The 27,957-nt window shown below is 44.0% G+C and overlaps 1 protein-coding gene across 1 annotated transcript in view; it reads right to left on the bottom strand.

Moving 5' to 3' along the window:
• TES (testin LIM domain protein) overlaps nt 1-8,283 on the bottom strand; it is a 28,038-nt gene extending 19,755 nt beyond the window's left edge. Inside the window, exon 1 of the mRNA XM_083463708.1 lies at nt 7,794-8,283. Within this exon, the coding sequence (XP_083319834.1) occupies nt 7,794-7,820 (27 nt within the window). The 5' untranslated portion in view covers nt 7,821-8,283. The remainder of the gene's footprint in view (nt 1-7,793) is intronic.
• Between the last annotated feature and the right edge of the window lie 19,674 nt (nt 8,284-27,957).

Genomic DNA, 27,957 nt, shown 5'->3' with positions numbered 1-27,957 from the left:
GTGCACACGGATCATGGTGGGGCTTCCCATTGACTTTATTTGTGGAAATAGGTCTGCATAAGTGACAGGGATGCATGCAAATATTTGTTTCAGGCAAAGAAGCTATTCCTTGTGTGGGATTCCCATGTGCACCTCAGGACTGGTGCACCACACTGGGAATGAGTGGGAGCTATGAATTGGGAAAACTCTGGTTCAAACCTGCGCTCAGCACTGGGAAAGCCTTGGGCAAACCACCACTTCTCAGCTTCATCTATAAAATGGGGATAGCCATATTAGCTTGTTTTACAGGGCTGTTCTAAGGGCTACCGAGGGAATGTATATAAAGCCTCGATAGGTGTATTAAAATCATATATTGCAATGAAACACTGTACCAATGCAAGAGGTTAGAAATGTTTCTAATGGACAAAAGGCGATTATTAAGGCCTAGCTGGTATTAAAACGTGTTATTTAATTTTATTGCTTTACATTTTGATTTTGTCACTTTATGATTCCTGCCCCCCTGCCGCCCCACACAGAAAGCTACCCAGGCCATCTTTGAGAGAATTCCCACACATATAAGGAAATTCTGGTCTATCTTGCTAACTAGCAATTTTGACAATTACAAAATAGAGAATTAATTTCGCTGGTACAAAATTACCCAAATGGCTGAGAATGTCCTGTTATAAAAACAACAACCCAGGACTTTTTCCATTTTGTCCCATTTTCAATTGGTCTGTTGAACTGGGAAGATTTATTGAAATGGTGACTGGATGTTGATTTTCACTCTGAGCTGGTTTCCAAGGCAGCCGCCGCAAAACAACAAGGATCAAGAAATGCCCTGCAAGAAATGCCAAGTGGCACTTTGCAGTAAACGAACAGAGCAGAAACTTCTACTTCTGCATATAAAGTGAGTGCTGCTTGCAATACAGGATTTTTAGCAAGTTGTCTCTTTGCCTATTTTCATTGTTCAGGCACATCCCAGAGTTTACCTCCTCTCAAAAAAACCCTTTTAAAAAAGGCAGACACATACCATTCTTCTTTAAAGAGTAGCCGTCTGAATGGGAATGTTCCCCCCTTATTTTCCAAAAGGACGCAAATTTCTCTGCTTCAGTGCCAGCCTCTCCTTTCCTGAGGCAAACGATGTGATCACAGCATGCAAATGGGACCGCGAGGCAGTGACCTACTGACACGTTTTTATGGAGTTCACCAATGTCACAGACAGGGCAGAGCGAATTCTAACTCGGAACAAAGGTTTAACTAACAGGGGCTCAATAAAGCACCAACTGTATAGCTCTCGGCATCTCCATGGTGAAGTTAATGGGAAACACAGACAGTGGGAAAAATCACAACCTCCGTCAAACACATAGCATTCTACTCAGAGATTCCTGCATTGCAGGGGATTGGACTAGATGACCCTGAGGGTCCCTTCCAACTCTGCAATTCTATGATTCTATCTATAAAAAGAGATAAAATCAGGTAGCAGTTGTATACGTGGGAGAGATTAGCCTAATGTTAAAGGCATCCCTGGCACTCAGTGAATTAGACATTAAGACTGTATTTTGCAATTACTCAAGCTCTAACCTCCGAGGCACTGAGGCTTTGGGTAAGAGAATTATGAGCAATTTATTCTGGGCAGGCAGAAGAAGATTTTCTCAGAGATTCTTTATTTCAAGCTCATTGTCAAGAACCAATAACCCTTCTTTATGGGACATGAAATCTCACACAGATGCCACGTATATCATCTTACCTCCCTATCTCATCCCATTTTACCACATACCCAAAATAAGTATCTTGCCATTTCTCTTCGCTGCATTATTCATCTACAGATGAAATGAAGACAACCAAAGAGGCCTTTAGTATCTAGGAGTTCACTTCTAGCCTTTCTGCTTCAGGTTAACTTTTCAGTGTGGAGCCAGTGTGGTGTAGTGGTTAAGAGCGGTAGTCTCGTAATCTGGGGAACCGGGTTTGCGTCTCCGCTCCTCCACATGCAGCTGCTGGGTGACCTTGGGCTAGTCACACTTCTTTGAAGTCTCTCAGTCCCACTCACCTCACAGAGTGTTTGTTGTGGGGGAGGAAGGGAAAGGAGAATGTTAGCCGCTTTGAGACTCCTTAAAGGGAGTGAAAGGCGGGATATCAAATCCAAACTCTTCTTCTTCAATGTAAGCATGGAGACATTCAAGGAAACTTGGCTGCAATCCTATACCTGCTTACCTCGAAATAGGCCCCACTGAACTCATTGAGACTTCTAAGTAGATATGTGATGGATTGCAATGTTAGAAAATTGCTTTTCTGGGATACAGAAGGCCTACGAATCCTCAAATCAGAGGGAGATAATGTGGTGCTGTTAGATGTTGTTAGACTCCAGCGCTCTGTCTGATGGTTAGGGATAATGAGAGTTATAGCCTACACTGGCTACCCCTGTTCTTAATGTTTCCATTTGCATCTTGAGTTTTGTGCAGGTATTCCTTGATCCTTCCACAGGAAAGGTACCTTATAGGCATATATTGGAATAACTTTTTTAAAAAAGAGCCAGCAAGGAAGTGACCAAACACAAAACTTATATTTATCCATTTGAATATTCAAGGCAGCTCAGAAAATTCTTTAAAATGTGATCCTAGGAAACGTGAGAAGGGAAATAATAAAGGTTGATTGCCTGTATATCATATAGTCTCTTACCACTGAATCCTTCTCATTTCCAGTTTGGTGCAATGTCTTCAACAACTGTTGACAGGGAATTATGCTCCTAATTTCTCCCCCGCCGCATTACTGTCTTCCCAGCTACTTTTCTCTTGTTCTTTTTTGTGTGGAATCAGAGAGTAAGTCTTGATAAAAAAATGAAGCATGCACCACATCTATAAAGAGGTAGCCACCTTTGTCTGCAATGTCATTTTTGAAAATGAATATGCTCTATGAAGCAATTAAGAACTATAATTATAGAAGTACATTCTCCTTCAGCTCATAGGATGGCTTTGAATTAAGGTAAAGTATGTTCCAACAAAAAAACCAAGTTATGGAATTTATGAAGAGAGCAAAGCGGTAGCTTTCAAAGATGGGAGAACTAGATGGATGTTTTTCAGATGTACTTTTCCACAGGTCTTCAGATTTCACACAAGATCAGGTATCAAGAAGAAGGTCTCAAGCCTGATATTTATGCTCACCATTGCATCAGGAAGCCTGAAATCACAGAGCATCAAAGCTCTCTGTTGGCCACAGTTAATGGAGTCAGTTTTCACCATGACAGAACTACCAAAGAGCATCACTGAGATCAAAGGGGATGCACAGTTTTGCCTATTAGGATGTGCTCAGTTGCCAGGACTGGAACGGATTAATCCACCTCACATTAAATTTCTTAAAATTTAGGAAGTGGGTTGGTTCCAACTAATGGCAGGGACAACGTTTACAAAGAAGAGTTTCCTACCAACATACTACATGTTCTCTTCTATTTTTCTGGCCTCCAGATTACAGCGATACTTATACAACTACCACATAGCTTTTGCCAACACTGGCATGTGTTTATCCTTACTACATTTTATCTTCTTCTGGAACAGGATCTCTTAAATCTTTCATAAACATTTATTTCCATTTATTCCTAAACAAAGAGGTTGCAGATGGCTGCGTAAGAGAGTAAATATATCATTCACAAATTTCTGTTCATGGCCAAGGCCTGGACACAGTTTCTTGTTCTCCACAACAGCAGCTATTCTTGTACGATGGTACCTTGGTTTATGAACTTAATCCAAACCGGAAGTCTGTTCTTAAACCAAAGCATTCTTAAACCAAGGCGTGCTTTCCCATAGCAGCGGGGGACTCAATTTACAAATGGAACACACTCAACAGGAAGCGAAACATGTTCTTATTCCAAGGCAAAGTTCACAAACCAAAACACCTACTTCTGGGTTTGCAGCGTTCTTAATCCAAGTTGTTCATAAACTAAGCTGTTCTTAAACCAAGGTACCACTGTATACTGTATAACACACTCCTGCAGGTAAGATACCCACCTGAAAACATTTTCCAGGGTCTCAACAGATTTGTTTAAATGACAGGCATGTGATCTCTTATAATTTTCTGTAATCCCAAAACCTAACTGAAAGAGTCACACTTCCTCTAAGTGTGTGTGTGTATTAACAAAAGCTGGACAACAGATTGACTACTTCAACCTAATGCCTGCTAATTGTAACATCAAAGAAGCAAGCATACATTTATTCTTCCATGTAAAATATTCTGAAGATATATATGATGATGGAAAGAGCTATGTTGCTAAGCTATCACTTTCAGCACAAGTTTTAAACTGCCCTTAAAAGTGGCCTTTTGGGCAACAATTAAATATACAGTACCTTTATGAAGTGTCACAAAAAAGTTGGCTTGTAGCCATAGACACTGGAAGTTGAATGCAACACTAAAAACATCAGCAAGTTTCCTGGAGTTCCTTTCACTTGTGTGACACTGACCAATTATCTGAGACCTCTTTCATATAGTAAAGGAGAAGCAGTGACATCTGAAAAACTAATATGGAGCAGATTATATACATTCTTGAAGAAATACATGAGTATAAAGTTGAATCCATTAACTATATTCCTTCCCTGATCATGTTTCCAGCGAATATACATTCCTTTTTGTGCAAAATTACCACCATCCTACATGAAGTCCTGGCTAACCAGGATATTAAGAAATTTCCCCTCTCTTTCATTTATCGAGATAGCTCAAAGTATTTATATTGAAAGTTCAGACGTGAACTGGATGGCGTTGGTGCAAATGGAATTATACAGGTATGTGACACAAGAATTGTTGCATTTATAGACTGGTAGCTAAGTTCAAGTCCATGCATGGACTCATTTGGTATCCCTGGAGAAACAGTCACAATCTGGCCTATTTCTAGTGCTACAATAAGTATCCAAACAAACCCCCGTGTTGCAAAAGAGAACGGCAACAATGTTTGGGCAACATGATGACCATATACATACATAATAGACAATCTTTATAGAATTCTTGCAGACAATAACAAGTTCAATGAATATATGCTGAGCAGTGACTACATTACTACATGAGCACTGCTCCACAGCATTTTATATTTTCATTCACATATATTCATTCGAAATAAGATGGGTTTATGAAACAATTCTACAGTGGTACCTTGGGTTAAGTAATTAATTCGTTCCGGAGGTCCGTTCTTAACCTGAAACTGTTCTTAACCTGAAGCACCATTTTAGCTAATGGGGCCTCCTGCTGCTGCTGCCGCCAGAGCACAATTTCTGTTCTCACCCTGAAGCAAAGTTCTTAACCTGAAGCACTATTTCTGGGTTAGCGGAGCCTGTAACCTGAAGCGTATGTAACCTGAGGTACCACTGTATATTCTCCCACCATGCTGACGAAGATCTACGAAACTGCAGTCAATATCTGGAATCTCTGTTCAGTGATTTATATTACAAAGTTTGGTACCTCACTTCATTTAAAGGCTTTCAGAGACTTTGAGTCTAAGATTTCATTTTGAACTTGTTATTAAAAGAATTCTATAAAGATTGTCTATTATGTATGTCATCGTGTTGCCCAAACATTGTTGACTATTTCTGGGGCCTGCAACTCATCCTTCACCCAACCTGATGCCCTTCAGATGTTCTGAACTGCAACTCCCATCAACCTCAGTCAGCATGGCCAATGGTCAGGGTTGATGGGAGTTATGGCCCAAAACATCTGAAGGGTGCCAGACTGGAGAAGGCTGCTCTACGCCAACGTAAGGGACATGCAGCCTGGGGCTCAAGCGCTCAGGTTCCCTTCTTTCCTATATTCTCACTCTTCCGAAAGAAATAGCAAAATAAGACTGCACACATAGACTATTAGCATACATCAACGGTGCACACCAACATCCAGTCTATTCATCAGCTTTCACTGGTGTGGGCTGCAAAAACTGAATGGAAGAACTATTTGAGCACCAGGCCAGGAACCATGCTGTTTCGCTGCCCTGGAGCATTTGTAGATTCTGTTAGGCTCCCCAGGTCTGGAGTTCGTATGTACTTCACTGGCAGACTTTGGGCTCTCAGATTTCAGAGGCGCCCTGTGTGATGCTGAAATTCGGGCCCTCCACCACTTGCGCCCCATTCTACAGCATTGTTGTGGCGCCCCTGCAGTGCTGCGCCCCCTGTGGTTGAACCATTTGCACCACCCTAAAACCACCTCTGCTTACTTCATAGGACTGTGGTATAACTCCACAGTAGCTTGACTTCAGTGTGTAGACCCTTCCTTCTTTCCTCCGATAATCTGTGTGGTTTATCAATAGGCTTTTAAACTTAACAGAGCAAAGAGTGCATGCTCAGGGTGCATAACAGCTAAGGTGTGCTCTTTCGCAGAGAAAGGTTTGCTGCTGATGGGGATCATGTGAGCACATGTGGGGATCCACTAAGAGCAGGTCAGCGGTTCACCCAAGTGGATTGTGTAGCTGAGTGAGAATTAAGTAAATAGAATAAATCAACAATAATAATGTTAAAAGAAGATTTTAAAAAGCATTAAAATCTTTATTGCTTTTAAATAGCACCACATTCATACATTCCGGCCCTCTCTAAGGTAGAACCTATCCCAGCAAGAAGTCAGAGATGAATTCCTGTCATTAATGACTAGAGCAGAAATGTCTCTATTTCCCCATCTTCTACCTTATTTTGGCACCTATGCATGCCATAAAATTGAATAAAATCATGCAACAAACCTACTTCAGTTCAGCACACTTTTTGCTCCAGCTTTAGAAAATGCCTACTCAATTAAGACTTGGTTTTTCTAAAACAGCCTGCCTCCTCCAACAAATCTGAGTAAGCAATGCAGAGTATTTCGTTCCAAACAGCTCAAGTGCTGCAAACATTCAAGTTGCCATCCTAAACTTACAGAATAAAAATAAAAATGGTAAAAGAGGTGAAAACCCTTAGGGAGTTGCACTGCTTTTAATGTCGGCGCATCACAGAATTAGAGAACACTTAAAAGAGATCTGTTTGTCCGTACATATTGAACTGTACACACTAACGCAGAATCCATCACAGCAAGCACAGATTAACTCCTGTTTGGTAATATTTGGACATATCTAGAGAACAAAGAATCTGAATTTTGGGAAGGGAAAAAACCACCTGGTGGAGCGAGAGATTGTGCTAGGGACAAGAGCCTAATATTTTCTCCATTTTCTCTTTTCATTCAGAACTTTACTGTATACTTTTGCTTTTAGTTTCGGCACAGCTTTCCCAGACTCATAGAATCATAGAACTGTAGAGTTGGAAGGGACCCGGGGGTCATCTAGTCCAACCTCCTGCAGTGCAGGAATCCTTTACCCAACGTGGAAGCCTGAGCTTCAGAGTCTCATGCTCCACCGACTGAATCGAACGCACTTTTACATACTTACTAGGGAGTACGCCCCATTAAACACACAACGACCTAGGTAGGACTTGCCTTGCCAGGATTGTGGAACCTACCGATAACCACAGTCTCAGCCAAATCCCTCCGGGCCAATGCTTTTAAAAACAACAAAATATTTATTCGCATAGTAGCAAAATAATAATAAAATAATAACAACAACAATAATAAATAATAATATCTCTGCAGCAGCACCCTCTCCCCTTCAATATTACGAAGGAGGCGCAATCTACTATCCAAGGATGAACTTGAGACGGAGAGGGGGGTGTGTGTGTGGGGGGAATAGGTTTGGGATCTTACAAACCGAGAAGGAGAACAATAGCAGGCAGCAAGGAAGAGTGTCAGGGGCGTTGGCCAGCGCGGACAGGTAACTTTAGCCGCCGGCCTCGCTCCCTCCGCGCCCGCGCTGAAGTTGCGCGCTGCTTCCTTACCTTCTTGATCTTGCTTTCCAGATCCATGTTGGATCCGCAGCGCGCGCGCGCGAGATCCGGGGCGAGGGAGACACTCAGAGCACAAATGCCTTCCTCCCTCCTCCCTCCTGCTGTTGCTCCCTGACAGTCGGATGTGGTTAGAAAGGAAATGAGCGCAGGGAGGCTCACTTCGCTGGCTCGCTCGCCCCGGGCAGCTCCAGCTGCAAGCGAGCGCGCTCAAACTTCCGCTCTCCTGCGGCAGCGGCGAAAGGAACAAAGGAAGCCCGGCAGCCAATGGGCGCGCAGCTGCTCGCAGGTCCGAGAGCCAATCGCGACGCCCACCAGCCCAAGAGCTTTGCGCCAGAGAAGGGGCGGCTCTTGCGCGGGCGCGCAGCCACCCGGGCGCAACTGGGGCTGAAGCGGCCCCTTGCTGATGCGTGTAAGCGGAACTCTTTGGCTTCGCTGCCGAGGCGTTCAATGAATGAGCTGCCTGATCAGCTCACGGCAAAGGTATTTGCTGACGCAGCCTGCCAACGGCTTCCAAGCCTCAGTCCTCTCTGTCTCTCGTGGGGTTAAAGGGCGGGGAAGGGGGGAGAGCAGTTTATTACAATTATGAGCTGGTGGCTGATAAGAAGATAATCCCCCTTTCAAAAAGTGCTCCCGGAGGCTCTGTGATTTATAGCGTCTGGAAAATGAGTATGTTTTGCTCTCACTGGAAAAAAATAAAAAACGTTCTTTTACTTATTTTCCTCGCTTGAAACTGGCTGCAGGAGCAGTAGGTATCTAATTTTTATCCCTGCAGTTCAGTGGTATGTGTGTGTGTGTATAATATATATACCGTATTTTTCGCTCTATAGGACGCAACAGATGATAAGACACACCTAGTTTTGAGGGGAGGAATACAAGAAAAAAATATTCTGAATCCCAGAAACCAGAACAGCAAGAGGGATCTGGTTTCTGGGATAACCACAAGAGCCGCGCAAAGCCTCCGCAGGGCAGTGGGGAGCCTTCATCCCACTGCCCTACGGAGGCTTCAGGGACTCAGTCTCGCTGTTCTGGCTTCTGGGACAGACCGCAAAGCCTCCGGAGGGCAGTGGGATGAAGGCTCCCCGCTGCCCTGCGGAGGCTTAGCCGCGCAGCCTGCATTCGCTCCATAAGACGCACATACACTTTCCCTTTTTAGGAGGGAAAAAGTGTGTCTTATAGAGCGAAAAATATGGTATATACATACATACACATATGTTCCATGCACAAGGTCCCAGGTTCAAGCACAGACATGTTCAGATAGGGCAAGGAGAGGAACCTGTCAAAATCCTGGAGAGACACTGTCAGTCAGTGTGGACCACCAGTGGTGAATCTCCGGACCAGCACAGGTCTTGCTCAGCATTTCAAATTCCCCAGGTACATTCTGCACCTGCCTATCAGCCACTTGTGTCCAAATGAAGATGCCCAGGTGCCAGGATGGCACCTGACGTCTCCACCATCTGGAGGTGCATGCCTGGGGAGCCTTGGACCTGGACTGTTTTCACACACTAGCAACACATCCTATAGAATACCATCGGTTATATTTTATCTGCACAATCGGAATGAATTTCAGGAACCAAAAAGTCATTCAAAAATATGACTTTCGAGCCGTCTGGCCCCAAAATGACAACTAGGGATTCTGTAACCCTGGTTTATGGAGCCATTTGGCACCTATCTTATATATCTGAGTTTCTAACATTGGACTCTTGCTGTCTGTAAGGCCATTCAACACTACCGTTACCACCTGATGACATTAGATGTGGAGCAGGTTTGGACAGGGACCAGGTTATGAAAGAACAAGAAGGAGCTTAAAGTAGTAGAAGAAGAAGAGTTTGGACTTGATATCCCGCTTTATCACTACCCGAAGGAGTCTCAAAGCGGCTAACATTCTCCTTTCACTTCCTCCCCCACAACAAACACTCTGTGAGGTGAGTGGGGCTGAGAGACTTCAGAGAAGTGTGACTGGTCCAAGGTCACCCAGCAGCTGCATGTGGAGGAGCGGAGATGCGAACCCAGTTCACCAGATTACGAGTCTACCGCTCTTGCAAGTGGGGCTCCTTGTCACTACTGCAGACCTGCTGAACTAAAATGGACCAATGGTCTGACTCAAGATAAGGTGGATTCCTGTGATACTAAAGCTGCAAAGTCAGCCAATTGAAGTTCCTATTTTATTTCCCTGCTCTGCCTTACAACGGGACCCCATGCATGTTTTCACCAAAGTAAGCCCCGCTGGCCTTATATGTGGGTGACACTAAACCATGGTTAACATTAAGCATAGTTAAATGTTAGGTGCTTGGCAGACTGTAACTCAGCCCATGGTTTACTATGTCACAGAATAGTTAAAAGCACCAGTAAGAGCAGCTGAGCCTTAAAAGTGGTTTTACTTGTGGCTCTAGCTTTGTGGCAGTGACAGCTCCTTAACCATAGTTAATTAGGAGGTCTGGGCTTGAATGCACTGCTAAGCTAAGGCCAATATTGACTAATGTTTACAGACCAACTATAAACCTTGGTTAGGCACATAGCATTATAGAGTTGGAAGGAACCACAAGGGCCATTTAGTCCAAAACCCTGCAATGCAGGAATCTATGCCCAATGTTAATAAGCCACAGTTAAGCTGCTGAGTTGGGTTCACACATAATGCTAAACCATAGAATAATCATTTAGCATTATGTGCAAACCACTGACTCAGTGCAACATAATCCCAAATAAGCACACAAAAGTAGAGGCTGCAAAACTAAGCATGCCTATTGAGGAGTAAACCCCAGTAAAACTTATTTTGGTTTGATTTGCCTTTTGGGGCTAAAGGTCTAGACTTGTTCACTGGCAGTCTTTTCCTGAAAGATAATGAAAGGTGACTAAAAAGTGATGCTATTTACATTTTATTTCTGTTTAGAAAAGAGGTGGGAGCAAATAGCATGGCTAGGAAGTTAATCTTTCAGCTGGATCGATAAAAAGCATTGTTACAAAACCAGGCTTCTGATATATGTCCTATAAGACAAGGTAAATTCTCTGGCCTTCACATAATTTGGTATGCTAACAACCCTTCCCAGGCATAAATACTACCAAACACACAGCTGTAGGGTGTTAAAGGTATTAGGAAGGAATGTACAAATTACATCTACTAACTTTTTGGGAAAACTCCAAAACTCACAGTTGGGCCATACCTTTATTAGGCATTACCAAATTGTCAAAATAGTGGCAAGCTTTAAAGGTCTCTAGAGGTCTCCATCAGGCAAGATGGAACAAAATGTGGGGGGAGGGAGAATGAGGAAAAAACAAATTTTTTTTCCCCAATAGGAAGATAGCAAGCTGAATAAGTCTCTGCTAGGTGCTGCAGATATCAGGTTGCATACCTAGGATTCTGGAATAAATGAGCAATGGTCTCATTTAAAAAAACAACAAAAAACCCCTCAAAGCCTGGCTGTGAAAGGGATTGCCCAATTGTGGATTTCTTTTTACTTTCTTATAGACCAACATTTTTCTTGTGGGCCTTTGCTTTTTGTGAAACTTTTTGAAGTAAGTCCTACTACTCAAATTCTGTATTGCATTTGTTTCAGTGAAGTGTCCAACACAGAGTTGATGTGACGGTTTTGGAGTACAGTACAGTGGTACCTCTGGATGCGAATGGGATCCGTTCCGGAGCCCCGTTCGCATCCTGAAGCGAACGCAACCTGCGTCTGTGCGGGCCGCGATTCGCCGCTTCTGCGCATGTGCGTGACATCATTTTGAGCGTCTGGGCATGCGGCAAAACCCGGAAGTAACGCACTCCATTACTTCCGGGTCGCCGCGGAGTGCAACCCGAAAACGCTCAACCTGAAGCATATTCAACCCGAGGTATGACTGTATTCAGCTGCTTGAGCAGAGAGCAAATCATCCACCTTCTGTGACGGAAGGGAAAGTTGTCAGTTTGGCTGATAGTAAAACCTCACATAGGGGAGCTGGGAAGAGGTCCTGAGAGGCAAGAAGGCTCAAGAAACAATATAGTCAGAGAGAGAGAGAGAGAGAGAGAAAGAGAGAGAGAAAGAGAAAGAGAAAGAGAGATGAACTTGAGGAAAAGGTCAAGGATATTACAGAATGGAGTGGGGAAGAAGCTAATGAGAGAATAGACTCTACAAGTAACACAACACTTCATGGTGCAGAGGGAGGCTAACCAGAATGCGTGAAGGAAGTGGAGTAAAAGAGGTAGTGGTATGAAAAGCAAGAACCTGTGTAGGCAATAGCTTCCCACTATGTGGGCAGGGACTGATTCAGAGACAGCCAGCACCTCCCCCCACCCCGGCATTGCTCTAATTCTGTAGAAAGAACTGTGCAGTCAGTCCACACCCACATGGTTGGATCATTTAAACAAGAATGGGGAACCTGTGACTCACCAGATACTGCTGCATCACAACTCTATGGGCAGCTTAATGTAAATCTCTGACCTTTGGATATGCGGACTTGGGGGTGATGGGAGTTGGAGTCTGAAATATACGCGGAGTCGAGTGTGGATTTCATGCTCTTTCTTCAGCTCATAGTGGTGAGGAGGAATGAAAGTTCCCCCAAAATATCTGCTTTATATACATTATTTACACAATAGGCCCCACGTGATGGGCTAATTCTGGGATTCTCCTGTAGGCCAATCAGGTTGCGGATTCACTTCCACCTGGAGCTGGATTGGGTGGCTCCTGTGGACCAATCATACTGCTGCATTGTTCTAGGACCAATCAGACTGCTGCATTCTGGACCCTATTGTTCTAGGACCAATCGGACTACTGCCTTTTGAATCCTATTCAACTCAGTACATAACAGAGTCCAACAGCATCCAACAGGTTCCCTCTTCTTCATTTAGATGCTAGGCTAGCTGTACAGCATCTGCTTGTGAAAAAGCTGCTTTGTGCAGTTGGGATAATAGCTAAAAGGCACCTTTGAGTGTTGAAGATGGAAGAATATGGAGTTGTGGGAAGTATGGCTGCATTCAGGCAGCCCCCCCCCCAATTTTCCTGACATTCCCTTACCCACAATTTCCACATTTCATGTGATCTTTTACTTGATGTAAATGCTACATCTGGAAATCTGGTTGAACTCAGGTGGGTAGACATAAGCTGAAAATTAAGGAACAGGATGCCTCTGAGCCTAGGAATTTGTGACTGGTGCCAGAACAAAACTAACAAGTCCTTTCAAACAAAGCACATCCGCCTCCCCACATTGTCCCAGCAGCCTGATTTAATGCAGGAAAACTTTCAGTTGTTGCCATTGCTAAATAATTGGGAGTCAGAAACCCTTGCTGATCTGTGATGAATCACTCAGGTCAGCATCTAATGTAGTAGCTATTGATCTTCAGCTCTCCCCTGTTGAACAAGATTACACCCTCCATTCGTTTCTTCCTCTGCTGCAAGACTTTTACTGCTTTATCTGCTGCTTGAGATTAATCCATTTCCCCACCCCTCTCCAAGTGAAACTTTGTTGTGTCATCTCCATGTCAGGAAAAGCTTTTAAGCCAGGGGTGGCCAAGCTGTGCCCCTTCCAGATGTTGAACTACAGCTGCCACCATCCTTTGCCGTTAGCCAATCTGGATGTGCCTGGTGGCAGATGTAGCTCAGCAACATCTGGAAGAGGTCCACAGGTTAACCACTCCTGCGTTAGCTGTTAAATTTCTACACGCCACACAGCCATTGGAGATCTTTCAAAAATGAGCTCGCAATTCTGCTCTCTGAACAAGTAAACAGCTGGAGAATCTGAGTTCAGGCTCAGCAATGCTGTGGTGTTAAGGCTGCAGTTGCATAAATGCATACCTAATTTGCAATAAGTCCCATTTGAATTTGGTGGGACTCATAAGTGAGAAGAATGCTTTTGCATTCAGGCCTTTCTTTTGGGGCTTCTCACGGTTGGGAACCGTGCAAAGAGGAATCTGAGCTATTGGACTGATCCAGCAGGTTTCTTAGTTATGGGTAAAGGTGCTAGGATGAGGCCATCATGCTGTTGTTCTGCTGGTGCTATTGATGTGTTAATTGTGCAACGAGTAAAAGAGAGAGAAAGAGAGAGTTGGTAATAAAGTGTAAATGAAAGAAGAAGTGAAATAGAAGCAGGTGGCATTTTAACATGATAGAAACCAGAGCAGGCTGTGTTTATGAGCACCAAAGTGGGAAGATCTGTTTTGCTCTGTTCAAAGAACCAGAAGAAACTCTAGAGCAACTGCAGAGCTCTCAATAATTTGACTCCATCAAATAGCAGGAAAAGAATCATAGAATCATAGAATCATAGAGTTGGAAGAGACCACAAGGGCCATTGAGTCCAACCCCCTGCCAAGCAGGAAACACCATCAGAGCACTCCTGACATATGGTTGCCAAGCCTCTGCTTAAAGACCTCCAAAGAAGGAGACTCCACCACACTCCTTGGCAGCAAATTCCACTGTCGAACAGCTCTTACTGTCAGGAAGTTCTTCCTAATGTTTAGGTGGAATCTTCTTTCTTGTAGAAACGGCATTCAAAAATTATCAAAGGGGAGAGAAAGTGGCCGTTTTAATTCTCATGTGTGGAGTTCAGGGTATATGAGCTTATCTTACCTTCCAGGGGGTCAAGAGGTGTTTACGACTGTTCTTTATTTATTTCTAGACATTATCTCACTACTGATCTGCACTCTGCAGAGTTTCTAGGTGCCCATCATTCAGTTAAAGCCCACGGGAAGACACCAAGAGGTAAATATTCTCATGGGCACCTCCTAAAGGAGCGTCTGCACCCCCATTGTTCAGCCCAGAAACGGAGACCCAGAACCAAGGGCCTTCTGGTGGTTCCCTCACTGCAAGAAGTGAGGTTACAGGGAACCAGGCAGAGGGCCTTCTCTGTAGTGGCACCCACCCTGTGGAACACCCTCCCATCAGATGTCAGAGAGATGAGTAACTATATAACCTTTAGAAGACATCTGAAGACTGCCCTGTATAGGGAAGCTTTTAAATGTGCAATGTTTTATTACATTTTTATGTACCGTATTTTTCTCTCTATAACACGCACCAGACCATAACACGCACGTAGTTTTTAGAGGAGGAAAACAAGGGAAAAAAATATTCTAAACGAAATAGTGGATATATGATTTTTGTGGTTCATGCTGTGGCCACAGACATGTGATCTGACAGTGAGTTTGGAGTAGCCCAATGCAAAAATCCTGAGGATCCATGTGGATCCATGCTTTGTAACCACAGAGGAGGGAAGGAAAGGGAACCATGGATCCTCTGCTCACGACTGCAGCAGATCCCCCCTGCCACCCGCAGGCATTCGCTCCATAACACGCACAGATATTTCCCCTTACTTTCTAGGAGGAAAAAAGTGAGTGTTATGGTGCAAAAAATACGGTATGTTGGAAGCCACCCAGAATGGCTGGGGTGACCCAGTCAGATGGGTGGGTTCAAATTATTGCTATTGCGGGCCATTTTAAGATCAGGAAGCTCAGGCAGTTAGGGAGGTTGCAGAGCACTGGTGAAATATATATTAGAAAGGAAAATACACACACCATCCTCAGTCACCCCAATTATAAGTTCAGCACCCCACGCCCACTGAAATCCTGAAGAGCCCTGAGATTGAGAAGAAGAAGAAGAGAAGAGTTTGGATTTGATATCCCGCCTTTCACTCCCCTTCAGGAGTCTCAAAGCGGCTAACAATCTCCTTTCCCTTCCTCCCCCACAACAAACACTCTGTGAGGTGAGTGGGGCTGAGAGACTTCACAGAAGTGTGACTGGCCCAAGGTCACCCAGCAGCTGCATGTGGAGGAGCGGAGACGCGAACCCGGTTACCCAGATTACGTGACTACCGCTCTTAACCACTACACCACACTGGCTCTCTGAGACAGAAGAGCGGAAGCCTCTTTCACAGGGGAAGGAAAATTTGGACAGATTGTGGTCCGGCGCTGTTTGAGTCAGAGAGACACAAGACAAACTGAGGGAAAAAGGCAGAGAGTGGGCTTTGAAAATGGACAATGAAAATCGTCCTTGGTGGTAGGTACTTTCCCCCTAAGCCTAATGGTGACATCAGGCCACAGTTTTCTTTGCAATTGCAGTAAGGAAGGGAAGAGTTAAAACTTCCTCTGTGCTGTGTTCCCAATGAAAAATCAATCTCACACTTAGTATTAAAGAAAACCCTCTCTGCATATTTGATATAACATCTAGTTATACTGAAATAATGCCTCTCCGGCAGATCTGATATGCATCAGTAGATGTGTTGTTTGCAGCAGTGCTATTACGTTATGTCTCCACCTAGGCTCAACTTGTACATTTTTAAACAAATAAGTTCAAATATTCCAACAGTGCCTTAAATCTCTCATAATCTCTAAAAGAAGCTGAACCTGAGACATCTCTCTGCTCGGGGAAAGGAGGACTGCCCTAACAATGTAAGCAGAATTTTTAAAATGCTAGCAATTCTGAGAACGTCATAAGCTGCCAAGTACCAAAATAAAAGTTTAATTTGGTTGTTATGATGCTTGAACTCTGATCTTGCAGTCACGACTATCCTATTAGTAAGATGATAGGTAGGTGCATTGGAAGAGGGCTGGGGAACCTCAATCTGGGGACGGGTGGGGTGAATGTGGCCCTCCAGGCCTTTCTGCCCGGCCCTCGGTGGTTTTCCTAGGTCACACCCCTCTTTGGCTCTGCTTTGCACTCTGAGTGTTTTTCCATGGGTGGAATGTGTCAGGGAACTGACATCGGAGCGAGAGGCGAAGGGGAGGCTCCCAGATGATGCTGGCGAAAGACCCAGCAGCAGGGGGAGAGACAGCTCAGTAGAGGGGGAAGCCAATCAGCGCAACACCGGGGATAAAGGGAGGCAGACGGGGGAAGTGGAGAGAGGGCTCCAGGACTCTTCACTGGACATCAGTGAGGAGAGCTCAGGTCTTCCGCTACCCACGCCTTCCCTGCGCAGAAGACTCCTGCGCAGTGAGAGGAGGAGGAGACTGGGTGTCAAACAACTTTTATGTTGGAAGAGATTCAAGAAATGCCCACTGACGGATTCTGCCAGTGACTGAGGCAGCCACCATGAGAAGGGGCTGCGCAGTCAGAAAGTTTTAACAAGGCAAATTAACCGAGAAAGGCACCAGTTTACGTACGAGTAACTCATACCCATTACAGAATGTATCCTTTTGAACTCTGACAATGTCTCTTGCTTGACTGGATAGATGAAGCACAGGGGTCTCTGTGTGTACAGAAACTAGCCTAATATGCAAAGGTAAAATTCACATTAAATGCTCTGGCCTCCTCCTCTACTAGGATGTGGCCCCTGGAAGGTTGATCAGACTGAAATATGGCCCTCAGAATGGAAAATGTCCCCCACCCTCATCTTTAGGTTAGCTAAATTTATTTGTGAATCCAACTAAAAGCGCAAGACTGGAGGAGGTTGTAAGAAAGATGCAAAGTTTAGCATTTCTCTCCAAGTAAGGTGACATTTATTACAAGGATGATATTTTATTGGATACACCAAGTGCCTTGTGAATATGGAACCAAATTCCTTTGGCAATACTGTTTACTTATAACGTAAGTAAAACTATACTTACGGTATATCGTTAGTTTTAAAAGTGCAACACTGTCTTTTGGGTGTGTAGGTGTGTTTTTTAAAAAGAAATAATCTTAAGTGTAGAAAATACAGAAGTCTGTTATGCCTCACTGCTTTAAAAACATATCTAGGGTTCAGAACCCAAAAGGATTTTTTTTAAAAAAATAATAAAAATAAAAAATCTGTTCTGGTACAACATCCCTGAGAGCAGTACCAGATTCCTCATTACTGGACAAAGATACTACTGTCACTCATTTATTTTCCCCAGACTTTCAGTTTTGACCCCAAGAGTGAGATCCTCAAGTCCAGGTATTTAGAAGTATTTGGGGAAAATCAAGTTTTAGAAGCATTGTAGTTTACTTCAGATAAACACAGCAAGTCGCTTAATACCAAATAAGGCCAGATAACATTTCTTGGCTCAGCAAAGAAATTGTGCAACAAATTATCATGACATCACATTCCTCTGCACTGTCAACGGAAGCATCTGCCATAATAAATGTGAGAAATTATTCCAGTGAAAGGCAACGAGGCTCGTGTTTGTAAAAGCATCTCTTGTTGCTGCTTCTCTTGTTTCTTACACAGTCCTCTTACATTTTCCCAGTACCCGTGCCAGCGCTGCAGGTGGTGCTTAGCTAACAGCTACCGTACCACTTCTGTTGCTGCTACTGCTGCTACAAGATGTTCCCTGATTGCCTCTTCCCATTTTTTGAGTCTGTTGGAATGGATGTGGCAGCAGCAGGCAATGCATTTCTTGGAGGCCGGATCTGCCGCCCCGTGGATCTTTGCTGCCTGAGGCGGTTGCCTTGCCTTGCCTCATGGGTTGGCTGGCCCTGTGTTGAGCCTAAGTTTTGTAGTGGGAAGCCATGCTGGGTGAGCCTGGTGGATTTGGGGCCCAACAACACCTGGAGCATAGCTGTCAACGTACAGATTTGAAAATAAGGGACCAGCAGCCAAAATAAGGGATTTTCAAAGCACAGGTACGTTCAACTTCTGAGCCCCTCCGAGCCAAAGGCAGAAAGCCCAGCCAGCAGCCAAACAAAGCCTCAAGTGGTGGTTCCCACAGCGCAGCAACCTGGCAAAGGGGATGCAGCAAGGAAAACCACCGTCACCTCTCCGCTGCGAAGCACTGAGCAAAGGCGAGTCCCCAGGCAACGCGGCTGATTTGATTGGCACAAGCTCCACCCCCCAGTCGCTCTTAGACTCCTTATTGGGTGAGCAACGTAGCCAAGCAACACAGCTGGAGCCTCCCTCCTCCCTGGCCAGCAGGCAGGGAGGGAGAGGAGCTGCTTCCTTTGAAACCCGGGAAATTTAAGGGACATCATCAATAAGGGACAGCAGCGGGACACGGTGCTGGGATAAGGGACTTTCCCACCAAATAAGGGACGGTTGACAGCTATGACCTGGAGGGCCACAGATTCCCCAGACCTGCTTAAGGTGGGTGGGGGGAGAAGCAAATAAGTCCCAAATTTTGCTTCTGATACAGGCCATAGAGCTGGTTTCCTTTTTCGCAGAAGCCTCCCATGGCACTTCAGAAAATGTTATTTTATTTAGCTGTGTGGTCTTCCGGAGAGTCTGTCTGGAAACTTAAAATGGCTCCCACCTGAACTCTCCTCACAGAAGAGCATGTTGCTGACTGGCCCAATAACTTCCAGTTTATGAATAGCCTGCACTCCCTGTTGGGTGCTGTAATAACCGCAGCTATTTTCCTGGAGCTACTTAAAAGCAGATTTCAATAATCGCTAAAAGTGATTTACTCTGGCACAATCAGCAAGCCCTTGCTTTAAATAATGTGGGGAAGAAACAAACGGCCCCTGAGCATCATGGGAAATCTCTGAGCACTGACATAACTGAGGGGAAGGTATTGCCAATGTCTGGCACGAAGGCGCCCTGAGACGACAAAGGTTTCGCTTGCTGGACCCTGCAATAGAGACATCTCTCATGATAGGATGCTTGAAGGCAAAGGCTTTTTATTGTAGACAGTGTAAGCTCCTTTAATGCACTCTCTGGCTCAGTGAAATATTGAATTCTTAGACTTCTATTAAGCTTCTCTTGGGGCTCCGGAGAGGATACATTTCTCCACAGTGAGCTGCCTAAGCTGCTTATCAGGCTATGCCTTCGTCTATCCATGTCATTTTCGAATGATATTTCCATTTACTTTTGTGTGCAGATGAATGAATTTAAAACCTCCCCTGTGTTCTTGTAAGCAGCGCTCTTTTGAATTCCGTCTCCCCCCCCCCCACTTCTAAAAAGTTGGCTATTAACTGTGGCTCTCTCAGGCTGACAACCTCCTGTGCATACCTAACTTTGCAATCGATGGGACTTGCTTCCAAGTAAAGCAGGTTAGGATCACACTTTAAAAGGGAGGGGGAATATATAGCCTTTCAAAAAAAAAAAAAGTACAAGGACACAGTCTGGAGTGTGTATTCCCCCCCCCCAATTCTTTTATTGGTTTTCACAAAATTATAAACACACAAACAAATAAACAAACATAAATCATAAACTTATTAAAATTAATCTTATTAACATTGTGAAGTGACTTCCTCGTATCCCCCTAGTTGAATTTCAATGCATATCATTTTAAAGGTTTTCCAAATCAAAGTTCTTATAAACTTAACTTAATCATTTAACATCATTCTATCTTACCAATTCAGCATTAAGCATATTAATTCATCACATAGCTTATTTAAATCCTAAGCCTATCTAGTAATTGCAAGCTTTTTCCAATTAATTTAACTTAACTTATTTAACTAAATAATCATTAAATTTCGTCTATTCTTCCTGGTACTCCTCCTCCTTCTGGTCGCAGACTCTTCCAGTCAGGTCGGCTAGCTCCGAAAAATCCATCATCTTCATCTGCCATTCTTCCACAGTTGGTACTTCTTGCATTTTCCACTTCTTGGCTAGTAAATGGAGTGTGTATTTTTGGCTGCAGTCCTTAAAACTCAGGAGTATGTTCCGTTGAACTAAGTGGGAAATCATTAGTAAATGTGTAAAGGATTGTAATATAAAGCCCCTGTGTATGGAGGGTGTCATTTGATGTTCAGAGGCACCAAAGGACTAAGGAATGGTTCTTCCTTTCCTTAGATCAAGCTTCTTCCACTCCAGATGTTGTTGGACTACAAATCCCATCACCCCTGAACTTGGGCCATGCTGGCTAGGGCTGATGGGAGTTGGAGTGCACCACATTAGGTTGAAGGACCGTCTCCTCCCCCATCGTTCTGGACACTGAGGTCCAGCGCCGAGGGCCTTCTGGCGGTTCCCTCTCTGTGAGAAATTAGGTTACAGGGAACCAGGCACCCACCCTGTGGATGTCAAGGAAATAACTACAGTCATACCTCGGGTTGAAGTAGCTTCGGGTTGAGCGTTTTCGGGTTGCGCTCCGTGGCAACCCGGAAATAACAGAGTGCGTTACTTCTGGGTTTTGCCGCTCGCGCATGCGCAGATGCTCAAAATGATGTTATGCGCATGTGCGGAAGCAGCGAATCACTTCAGATGCGAATGGGGCTCCAGAACGGATCCCGTTCGCATCAATAGGTACCAATGTATCTGACTTTTAGAAGACATCTGAAGGCTAGCCAACCTGACTGGAAGAGTCCGTGATCAGAAGGAGGAGGACTACCAGGAAGAATGGACGAAATTTAATGAATATTTAGTTAAATATGCTAAGTTAAATTAATTGGAAAAGCTTGCAAATACCTAATAGGCTTAGGATTTAAATATGTAATGTGATAAATTAATATGATGAAATTGAGACTAGGAAAGAAAGAAAGATGTTAAGTGACCAAGTTAATTTTATGAGAATATAGGTTTTGGAAAACCGGTAAAATGATATACACTGAAATTCAACCAAGGGGATACGAGGAAGTCGCTTAACAATGTTAATAAGATTGGTTTTAATAAGGTTAGAATTTATATTTGTTTGTTTGTTTATTTGCTTTTGTGTTTAAAATTTGTGAAAACTAATAATTTTTTTTGGAAAAATAAAATAAAAATTAGAAGACATCTGAAGGCAGTCCTGTTTAGGGAAGTTTTTAAGGTCTGACGTTTTATTGTGCTTCTAATATTCTATTGGGAGCTGCACAGAGTGGCTTGGGAAACCCAGCCAGATGGGCGGGGTTTAAATAATAAAATTGTTGTTGTTGTTGTTGTTGTTGTTGTTGTTGTTGTTGTTGTTGTTGTTGTTGTGACTGTGTTCCTCTTTCTTTGGCAGCCAGACCATAATTGGGAATCTGGTCTCCCCTCTTGGAAAGACATCCCTAAAATAACTTGAAGTTTGTGCTGGTTATTAAGATATATATATTGCCTCTGTTAGTGTTTTAACTGTCAAAAGAACGCAAATGATGTACTGCGTTTTTAATTGTCTGTTTAAAAGCATGACAAATATATATATATTTGCTGGCGGTGGGAAATTTCTTTTAGGCCTTCAAGAAATTATTTTTTGTTATACAGGCAAGAAGTTTTATTTTTCACCCAGTTCTCCTCTTAGCGTTGCTTTTTTGGGGAAAAATCCAAAGTATAGGGCATGTAAATTGTTATATTCCTTTTAAGGTTTTTTCTTTTTTTAATGCAATAGATAAAGTTTTTCAGCAACAGCTTATTAGCTCTGGACTATCAGGTTATGTAGTTTAACAGATGTGAGAAACTTTTTATTTAGCACTAATGCCTTGACAAGGTTTAAAAAAAAGATGATTGTTGTATCTGTGAGTTGGAGAACAGATGGTTTGCAGTGCTACTCAGCGAAGAGGCGCTTACCTTAATTTATGGAGGTATTTCTGATTTATTTCTGCATTTTCCTAGCTCTGCCCCCCCCCAATAAAATAAATCTTCTCTGTTCAAGTATTGTTTGTTGAAAAGGAGGAAGTGGGACAGAAGTAAGAATCCTGAGCTACATAAAAACAGGAAATCAGTAGAAATCAAGGTGTCGGAAGCATCTGTACAAAAAGCCAGGAAATCATAATTTTACCCCATACAGACAGAATGCTAGTTATTCTGTGGACCAATCCATACTGTACCTTTTCTAGTTAGGAGTTTCCACATCTGTTTTTGTCCTACATGGAGAGAAAAAATATGTGAAAGGTCCCGGATTCAATCTCTGGCACATTTCCAGGTAGTGCTATGAAAGTCGTCTGTTTGAAAATCTTGGGGAGCATTGCTAGTCAGCATATACTATATAGAGAGCTCAATGGACCAGTGGCCAGACTTGGTCTAAATGGCATGTTTGTTTTGGTGAAAGAAAATGGGCCAGGAAGATGAACTGCAAAGGGACCATACCTGCTTACGGAAGAGGCCATGTGTGAAGCAGCTCTCGCAATCCAGTTAACATGCTCCCTGTGTTTGGTGGTCCCTGGTGGCTCAGAGTCCCGGCTTGCAATTGCTAGAAGCTGTGCGTTGAATGTTAGAGGCCCAAGCCTGTGGAACGCCTTCCCACTGAGATTAGACAGGTACTCTCCTTGCTGAAATTCAGGAGCGCAAGAAGGACTTTCCTACTTCAGGAGGCAATTTAAGGTAGCATTTGGGGTTACGAATTTTTAAATTTTATTTTCTGCTCTTATTCTGTAAGGAAACAGCCTCCTTTTAAGCACCAGGAACAGAGTAGACCCACTGAAATTAATGGATCCAAGTTGGTCATGTCTATCATTCCCAATGTGTCTACTCTGAGTAGGACTAACATTTCATACAATTCTCATTTGGGGTGTGTGTACCTCTAGTCCTTTCCCCTGTGTATATGTCTTCAAGTGCCATTTTAAAGAACCTTCTTTACCTCTCCCCCGCCAATAGAATATAAAGGGTTGGACATGTTCTTAATAGCTGCCCAGAATGTCCAGGGACAACCCAGTCAGAAGGCTAGCATATAAATAATAAAGTTGTTGTTGTTGTTGTTGTTGTTGTTAACACCTGCTCTCTTTTGTTGGCATTTTTCTTACATGAACAGACAGAAGAATCTTTATTTGTGTCAGCCATGAATAGACAGCTCTGTGTTTGGCTCTGTAAATGGAAAGCCCTTGACTGTTTTAAAGTTGATGTTGAAGTTCTCTGTCTATACTGGTTGCTAACAATAAAAAGCAAAGAATCACAGACAGTGAAGTCCTATGTGGAAATTTGACCCACCGAGTTTGTTCCACGCATCATTTTGTTACCCACAAACCACCAGATCGCTGCTTTGGCCAGAGATAAAATGCCTGAACTGTTAGAAATGTCTCTTTAGCAAGAACCTTTCTCCTCTTTTATTTGCAGGTTGGAAGGGGTTGAAATGCTTCTACAGAACAGTTCGAAAAGATGCCGATTTCCTGAATGTCGAACAGAAAGCATATGCTGCCACCCAATGGACAATTAGGGGAACTTCTGCTTTGCACTTGAAGTTGCCGGGGAAAGAAGGTCCCTGTCAACTGAGGATAACTCTAAATGCATTTGAGGAAGTGGGCTTTAGTCCAAAAAAGTGTATGCCATAGCAAATGTATCATTCTTTACAGTGCCAGAAGGCTTTGTTGCTTTGTCATATTTATTGCTAAAAGACCAGCTGCAAACTGCAACTAATAGTAGGGAACAGAGCGATACGTTTGGCATCAGCTTTGCTGCAGGAGTTGTTGGAAGTAGGTGTACAAGACGCCATCCATCTGTTCCGGGGACTCCACTCTGGTTTTGTGTAATGTTTATTCCTTGGTCTTTTCTTCTCCCAAAGATATCCAGCAAGGCGGCCGAGATTTAGGACCAGAGCTTTCCTTCTCCTAGATGGGCCACCTTCCCAGGTTGACGAGCCTCATCTGTCTCTCCATAGCACATGCAGAAACTGTCTTCTTGACCATTGGAATCACTATTGGGCTTGTCTACTCAATCTGCTGGAGCAGACCAAGGCGTAGCTCGGTTGGTAGAGCATGAGGGATGCAGGTGGCACTGTGGTCTAAACCACTGAGCCTCTTGCGCTTGCCGATTAGAAGGTCGGCGGTTCAAATCCACGCAACAGGGTGAGCTCCTGTTGCTCTGTTCCAGCTTCTGGCAATTTGAAAGCACACCAGTGCAAGTAGATAAATAGGTACCACTGCAGTGGGAAGGTAAACGGCATTTCCGTGCGCTCTGGCTTCCATCACAGTGTTCCGTTGTGCCAGAAGCAGTTTAGCCATGCTGGTCACATGACCCAGAAAGCTGTCTGTGGACAAACACTGGTTCCCTCAGCATGAAAGTGGGATGAACGGCAGAACGTCATAGTTACCTTTGACTGGACTTAACCGCCCAGGGGTCCTTTACCTTTTACCTTTACCTGGAATATGAGACTTTTAATCTCAGGATTGTGGGTTTGAGCCCCACATTCGGCAAACAATTTCTGCATTGCAGGGGGTTGGACTAGAGCGGGCATGGCCAAACTCAGCCCTCCAGATGTTTTGTGACTACAACTCCCATCATCCCTAGCTAACGGCGGTTGTAGTCCCAAAACATCTGGAGGGCCGAGTTTGTCCGTGCCTGGACTAGAGGAACCTCGGGGCTCCTTCCAATTCTATAATTCCATGAAAATTCAACCTCCTATATACAAGGGTAAAAATTTAGCTGTGCAAAGTACCCTCAACAGCATCGCTGAACCATACCATCTTCCCCACCTAGGTTTGTAGCTCCCATATCCCCCTTTCAGCCTTCTATGTGCACACTGGATTTGGAGTCCTTTTGGAATTGCATTTCTGCTGCAATTCTGTATCCATTTACATTGGATTTGCACCTCTGCTGTTGTAGGCAGCATGCCTCTAAGTCTCAAAGTTTGAGCCCCATGTTGGGCAAAAAGACTCCTGCATTGCAAAGAGTTAGACTCAGTGTTCCTCGTGATCCCTTCCAACTCTACAATTCCATGATTCTATCATTCTATTCAAGGGACGCGGGTGGCACTGTGGGTTAAACCACAGAGCCTAGGGCTTGCCGATCAGAAGGTCGGCGGTTCAAATCCCCGCGATGGGGTGAGCTCCCGTTGCTCGGTCCCTGCTCCTGCCAACCTAGCAGTTCAAAAGCACCTCAAAGTGCAAGTAGATAAATAGGTACCACTCCAGCGGGAAGGTAAACGGTGTTTCCGTGCGCTGCTCTGGTTCGCCAGAAGCGGCTTAGTCATGCTGGCCACATGACCAGCATGTTGCGAGATGAGCACCGCAACCCCAGAGTCGGTCACGACTGGATCTAATGGTCAGGGGTCCCTTTACCTTTTATCAGTCTATTGCGACCATGCCCTGTTTGTGGACTTCTGTGAGAACAAAATGTTGGCCTTGATAGGCCTTTGGCCTGACCCAGCTGTGTTGTTCTGACAAATAAGCCTTGGGAACCTCGCAGCATTTTGTTTTGAATATATATATATATAGGGTGGCATTGCCTGATGGATTTGACAGCTGAGCAATGGTGCATGGCTCTCGTCGCTTTACCACTTCCAGTCCCTGACAAAACTATGTATGGCTCTGCTTGGCTCTGAGCGGTGAAACTGTTCTTGTGTTAGATCAGGGGAAACTCCTATGGTACAAAACCCCAGCCAATGGCAGCCGCAAACAGGAGGCTGTAATTGCCTAATTGATCCCTTGGAGCCCTGTGGCATCTTTAATGCAAGTAATGCCTATAATTTGGCCATTAATGATCCCTTGCGAATGGGATAAACTGCCTCCATTAGACCAAGTGCCCCTTTTGCAATTCCCGACAGGCCCAAGCTCATAAAAGTGAACCAAAGCAACCTGTTTCTTTTTGCCTGTTTTTGAGTTGGTGGTGGTGTCCCAGAGAACTAATTTTGGGGGATCTGTGCAGGTTTTAGTGCTGTTCACACTTAAGCCTCCTCTGAATGTGACTGGTTTTTAAATTTTAGCATCACTGTTATAATATCTGGCACATTCAGGCTTGATTTACCTTGTTCTTCCAAAAATGCGTGCTTGATTGTATTATATCACTGCAGAGGACCAGGGTTTGATTGAAACACACATTGTTTTCTTTATCCTAGAACCACAGAGTTGGAAGTGAACCTGAGGATCATCTAGTCCAACCTGAATATAGGGATTGAACCTGAAACCTTGGCATTATCAGCACCACACTCTAACCAACTGAGCCATCCTTAGTTATACGTCATTGTTCATTTATATATTAGCATGTGTTTGTGTCTATTTTACAGGTATCAGTGCATTTGTTTTGTGGTTATAAAATGAGTTGTACAGTGGTACCTCAGGTTAAGTACTTAATTCGTTCCGGAGGTCCGTTCTTAACCTGAAACTGTTCTTAACCTGAAGCACCACTTTAGCTAATTGGGCCTCCCGCTGCTGCCACGCATGATTTCTGTTCTCATCCTGAAGCAAAGTTCTTAACCCGAGGTAATATTTCTGGGTTAGCAGAGTCTGTAACCTGAAGCGTCTGTAACCCGAGGTACCACTGTATTTGGGGAAGCACCACACCATACATTTAAAGTGCACTCAACACACATTCAGTGCACTTGACTGTAGCCAAAGAATCCTTGGAAATGTCGTTTCCCCCCTCACAGACCTGCAACTCCCAGTACCATAAAAACTATGATTCTCAGGATTCTTTGGTAGAATTTGTGTGTTTAAATGTGCATTGGATGTGTTTTAAATGTATGCTTGTTGGATCTGCCCTTAGTTGAGAAGTTTTGGGGTGGGTGGGTGAGTGTTTTTTACATATTTTATTCCACAATTTCTTTGTTGCTTTGATTTTTGAGGTTGATCCATATACACTCCCCTTTGTTTATTCTGGATAATGAGGAGGCTCTGTTATGATAAATGATACACCCACCAATCACATCTTACAGCTCACAGCACTCATACCCAAATGCAGGATTTACAGCAGAAACGGTCATCTTTTGACCTTCCAGATATTGTTATATTCCCATGATGGGATTGGTAGCGTAGCAACAGCTGCAGAGCCACAGTTTTCCTATTCCTGGTTGTGTAAACCAAAATCTCAATACTGTAAAGGGGCAATACTAGTGTAATGAGCACTGCGAGTGTTTGCAGGAGCCAGGCCCTGAGCATTGTGAGAGTTTGCAAGAACCAGCCCCTTGCTGTGCTGGCCTTGGGGGAAGCAGGTGCAGGCTGGCAGGCGTGGTCAGATGATGTGATGCACTGCAAGCTCCAGAGGACTATATAAGGCCTGTATTTCACCCTGGATTTCTGCATTTCACCATTTCTTTGCCACAGCAGCATGGTTTTATGCCATGCTGTGGCCTGTTCCTGGCTGCCTCTGGCTTCTGATCTCTGTTGGATCTGTTTCCATAACCTGGTCCCGGACTCTTGCTGCCCATGCCCCGGACCATGACAACTTGTCGCTGTGATCCATGCCCTGTTGGGTGAGTAGAAAGCACTTCTGTATGCACACAATGGAGCAAGCAGTGACAATTTTGGGTGGTAGCTCCATTTGCCACTTTGAACACTTCTCCAGAGGGATAGCTGACCTTCCAAACAGCTTTGGGGGGGGGGGGGGTCAGTCGGAAGAAGGGAGTTGGAAGAGCCACAGCATGGGTATGATAGCCCATATGGATCCTGGATATGGAGAATTGTTTTGGAGCAGATCTGCACTCATGGTTTATAACATTAAGGAAGCGTTAAGGAATGATTTTCATAACACAGATGGAGACATTATGTTTTTCTTGTAATATTAATAATGTGTTATTGGGAAGTGCTAGAGGAGGAGGTTA

Source organism: Podarcis liolepis, assembly GCF_965112155.1.
Source record: "Podarcis liolepis genome assembly, chromosome: 10".
NCBI lineage: Eukaryota > Metazoa > Chordata > Lepidosauria > Squamata > Lacertidae > Podarcis > Podarcis liolepis.
This window is presented reverse-complemented; position numbering and strand designations above follow the sequence as displayed.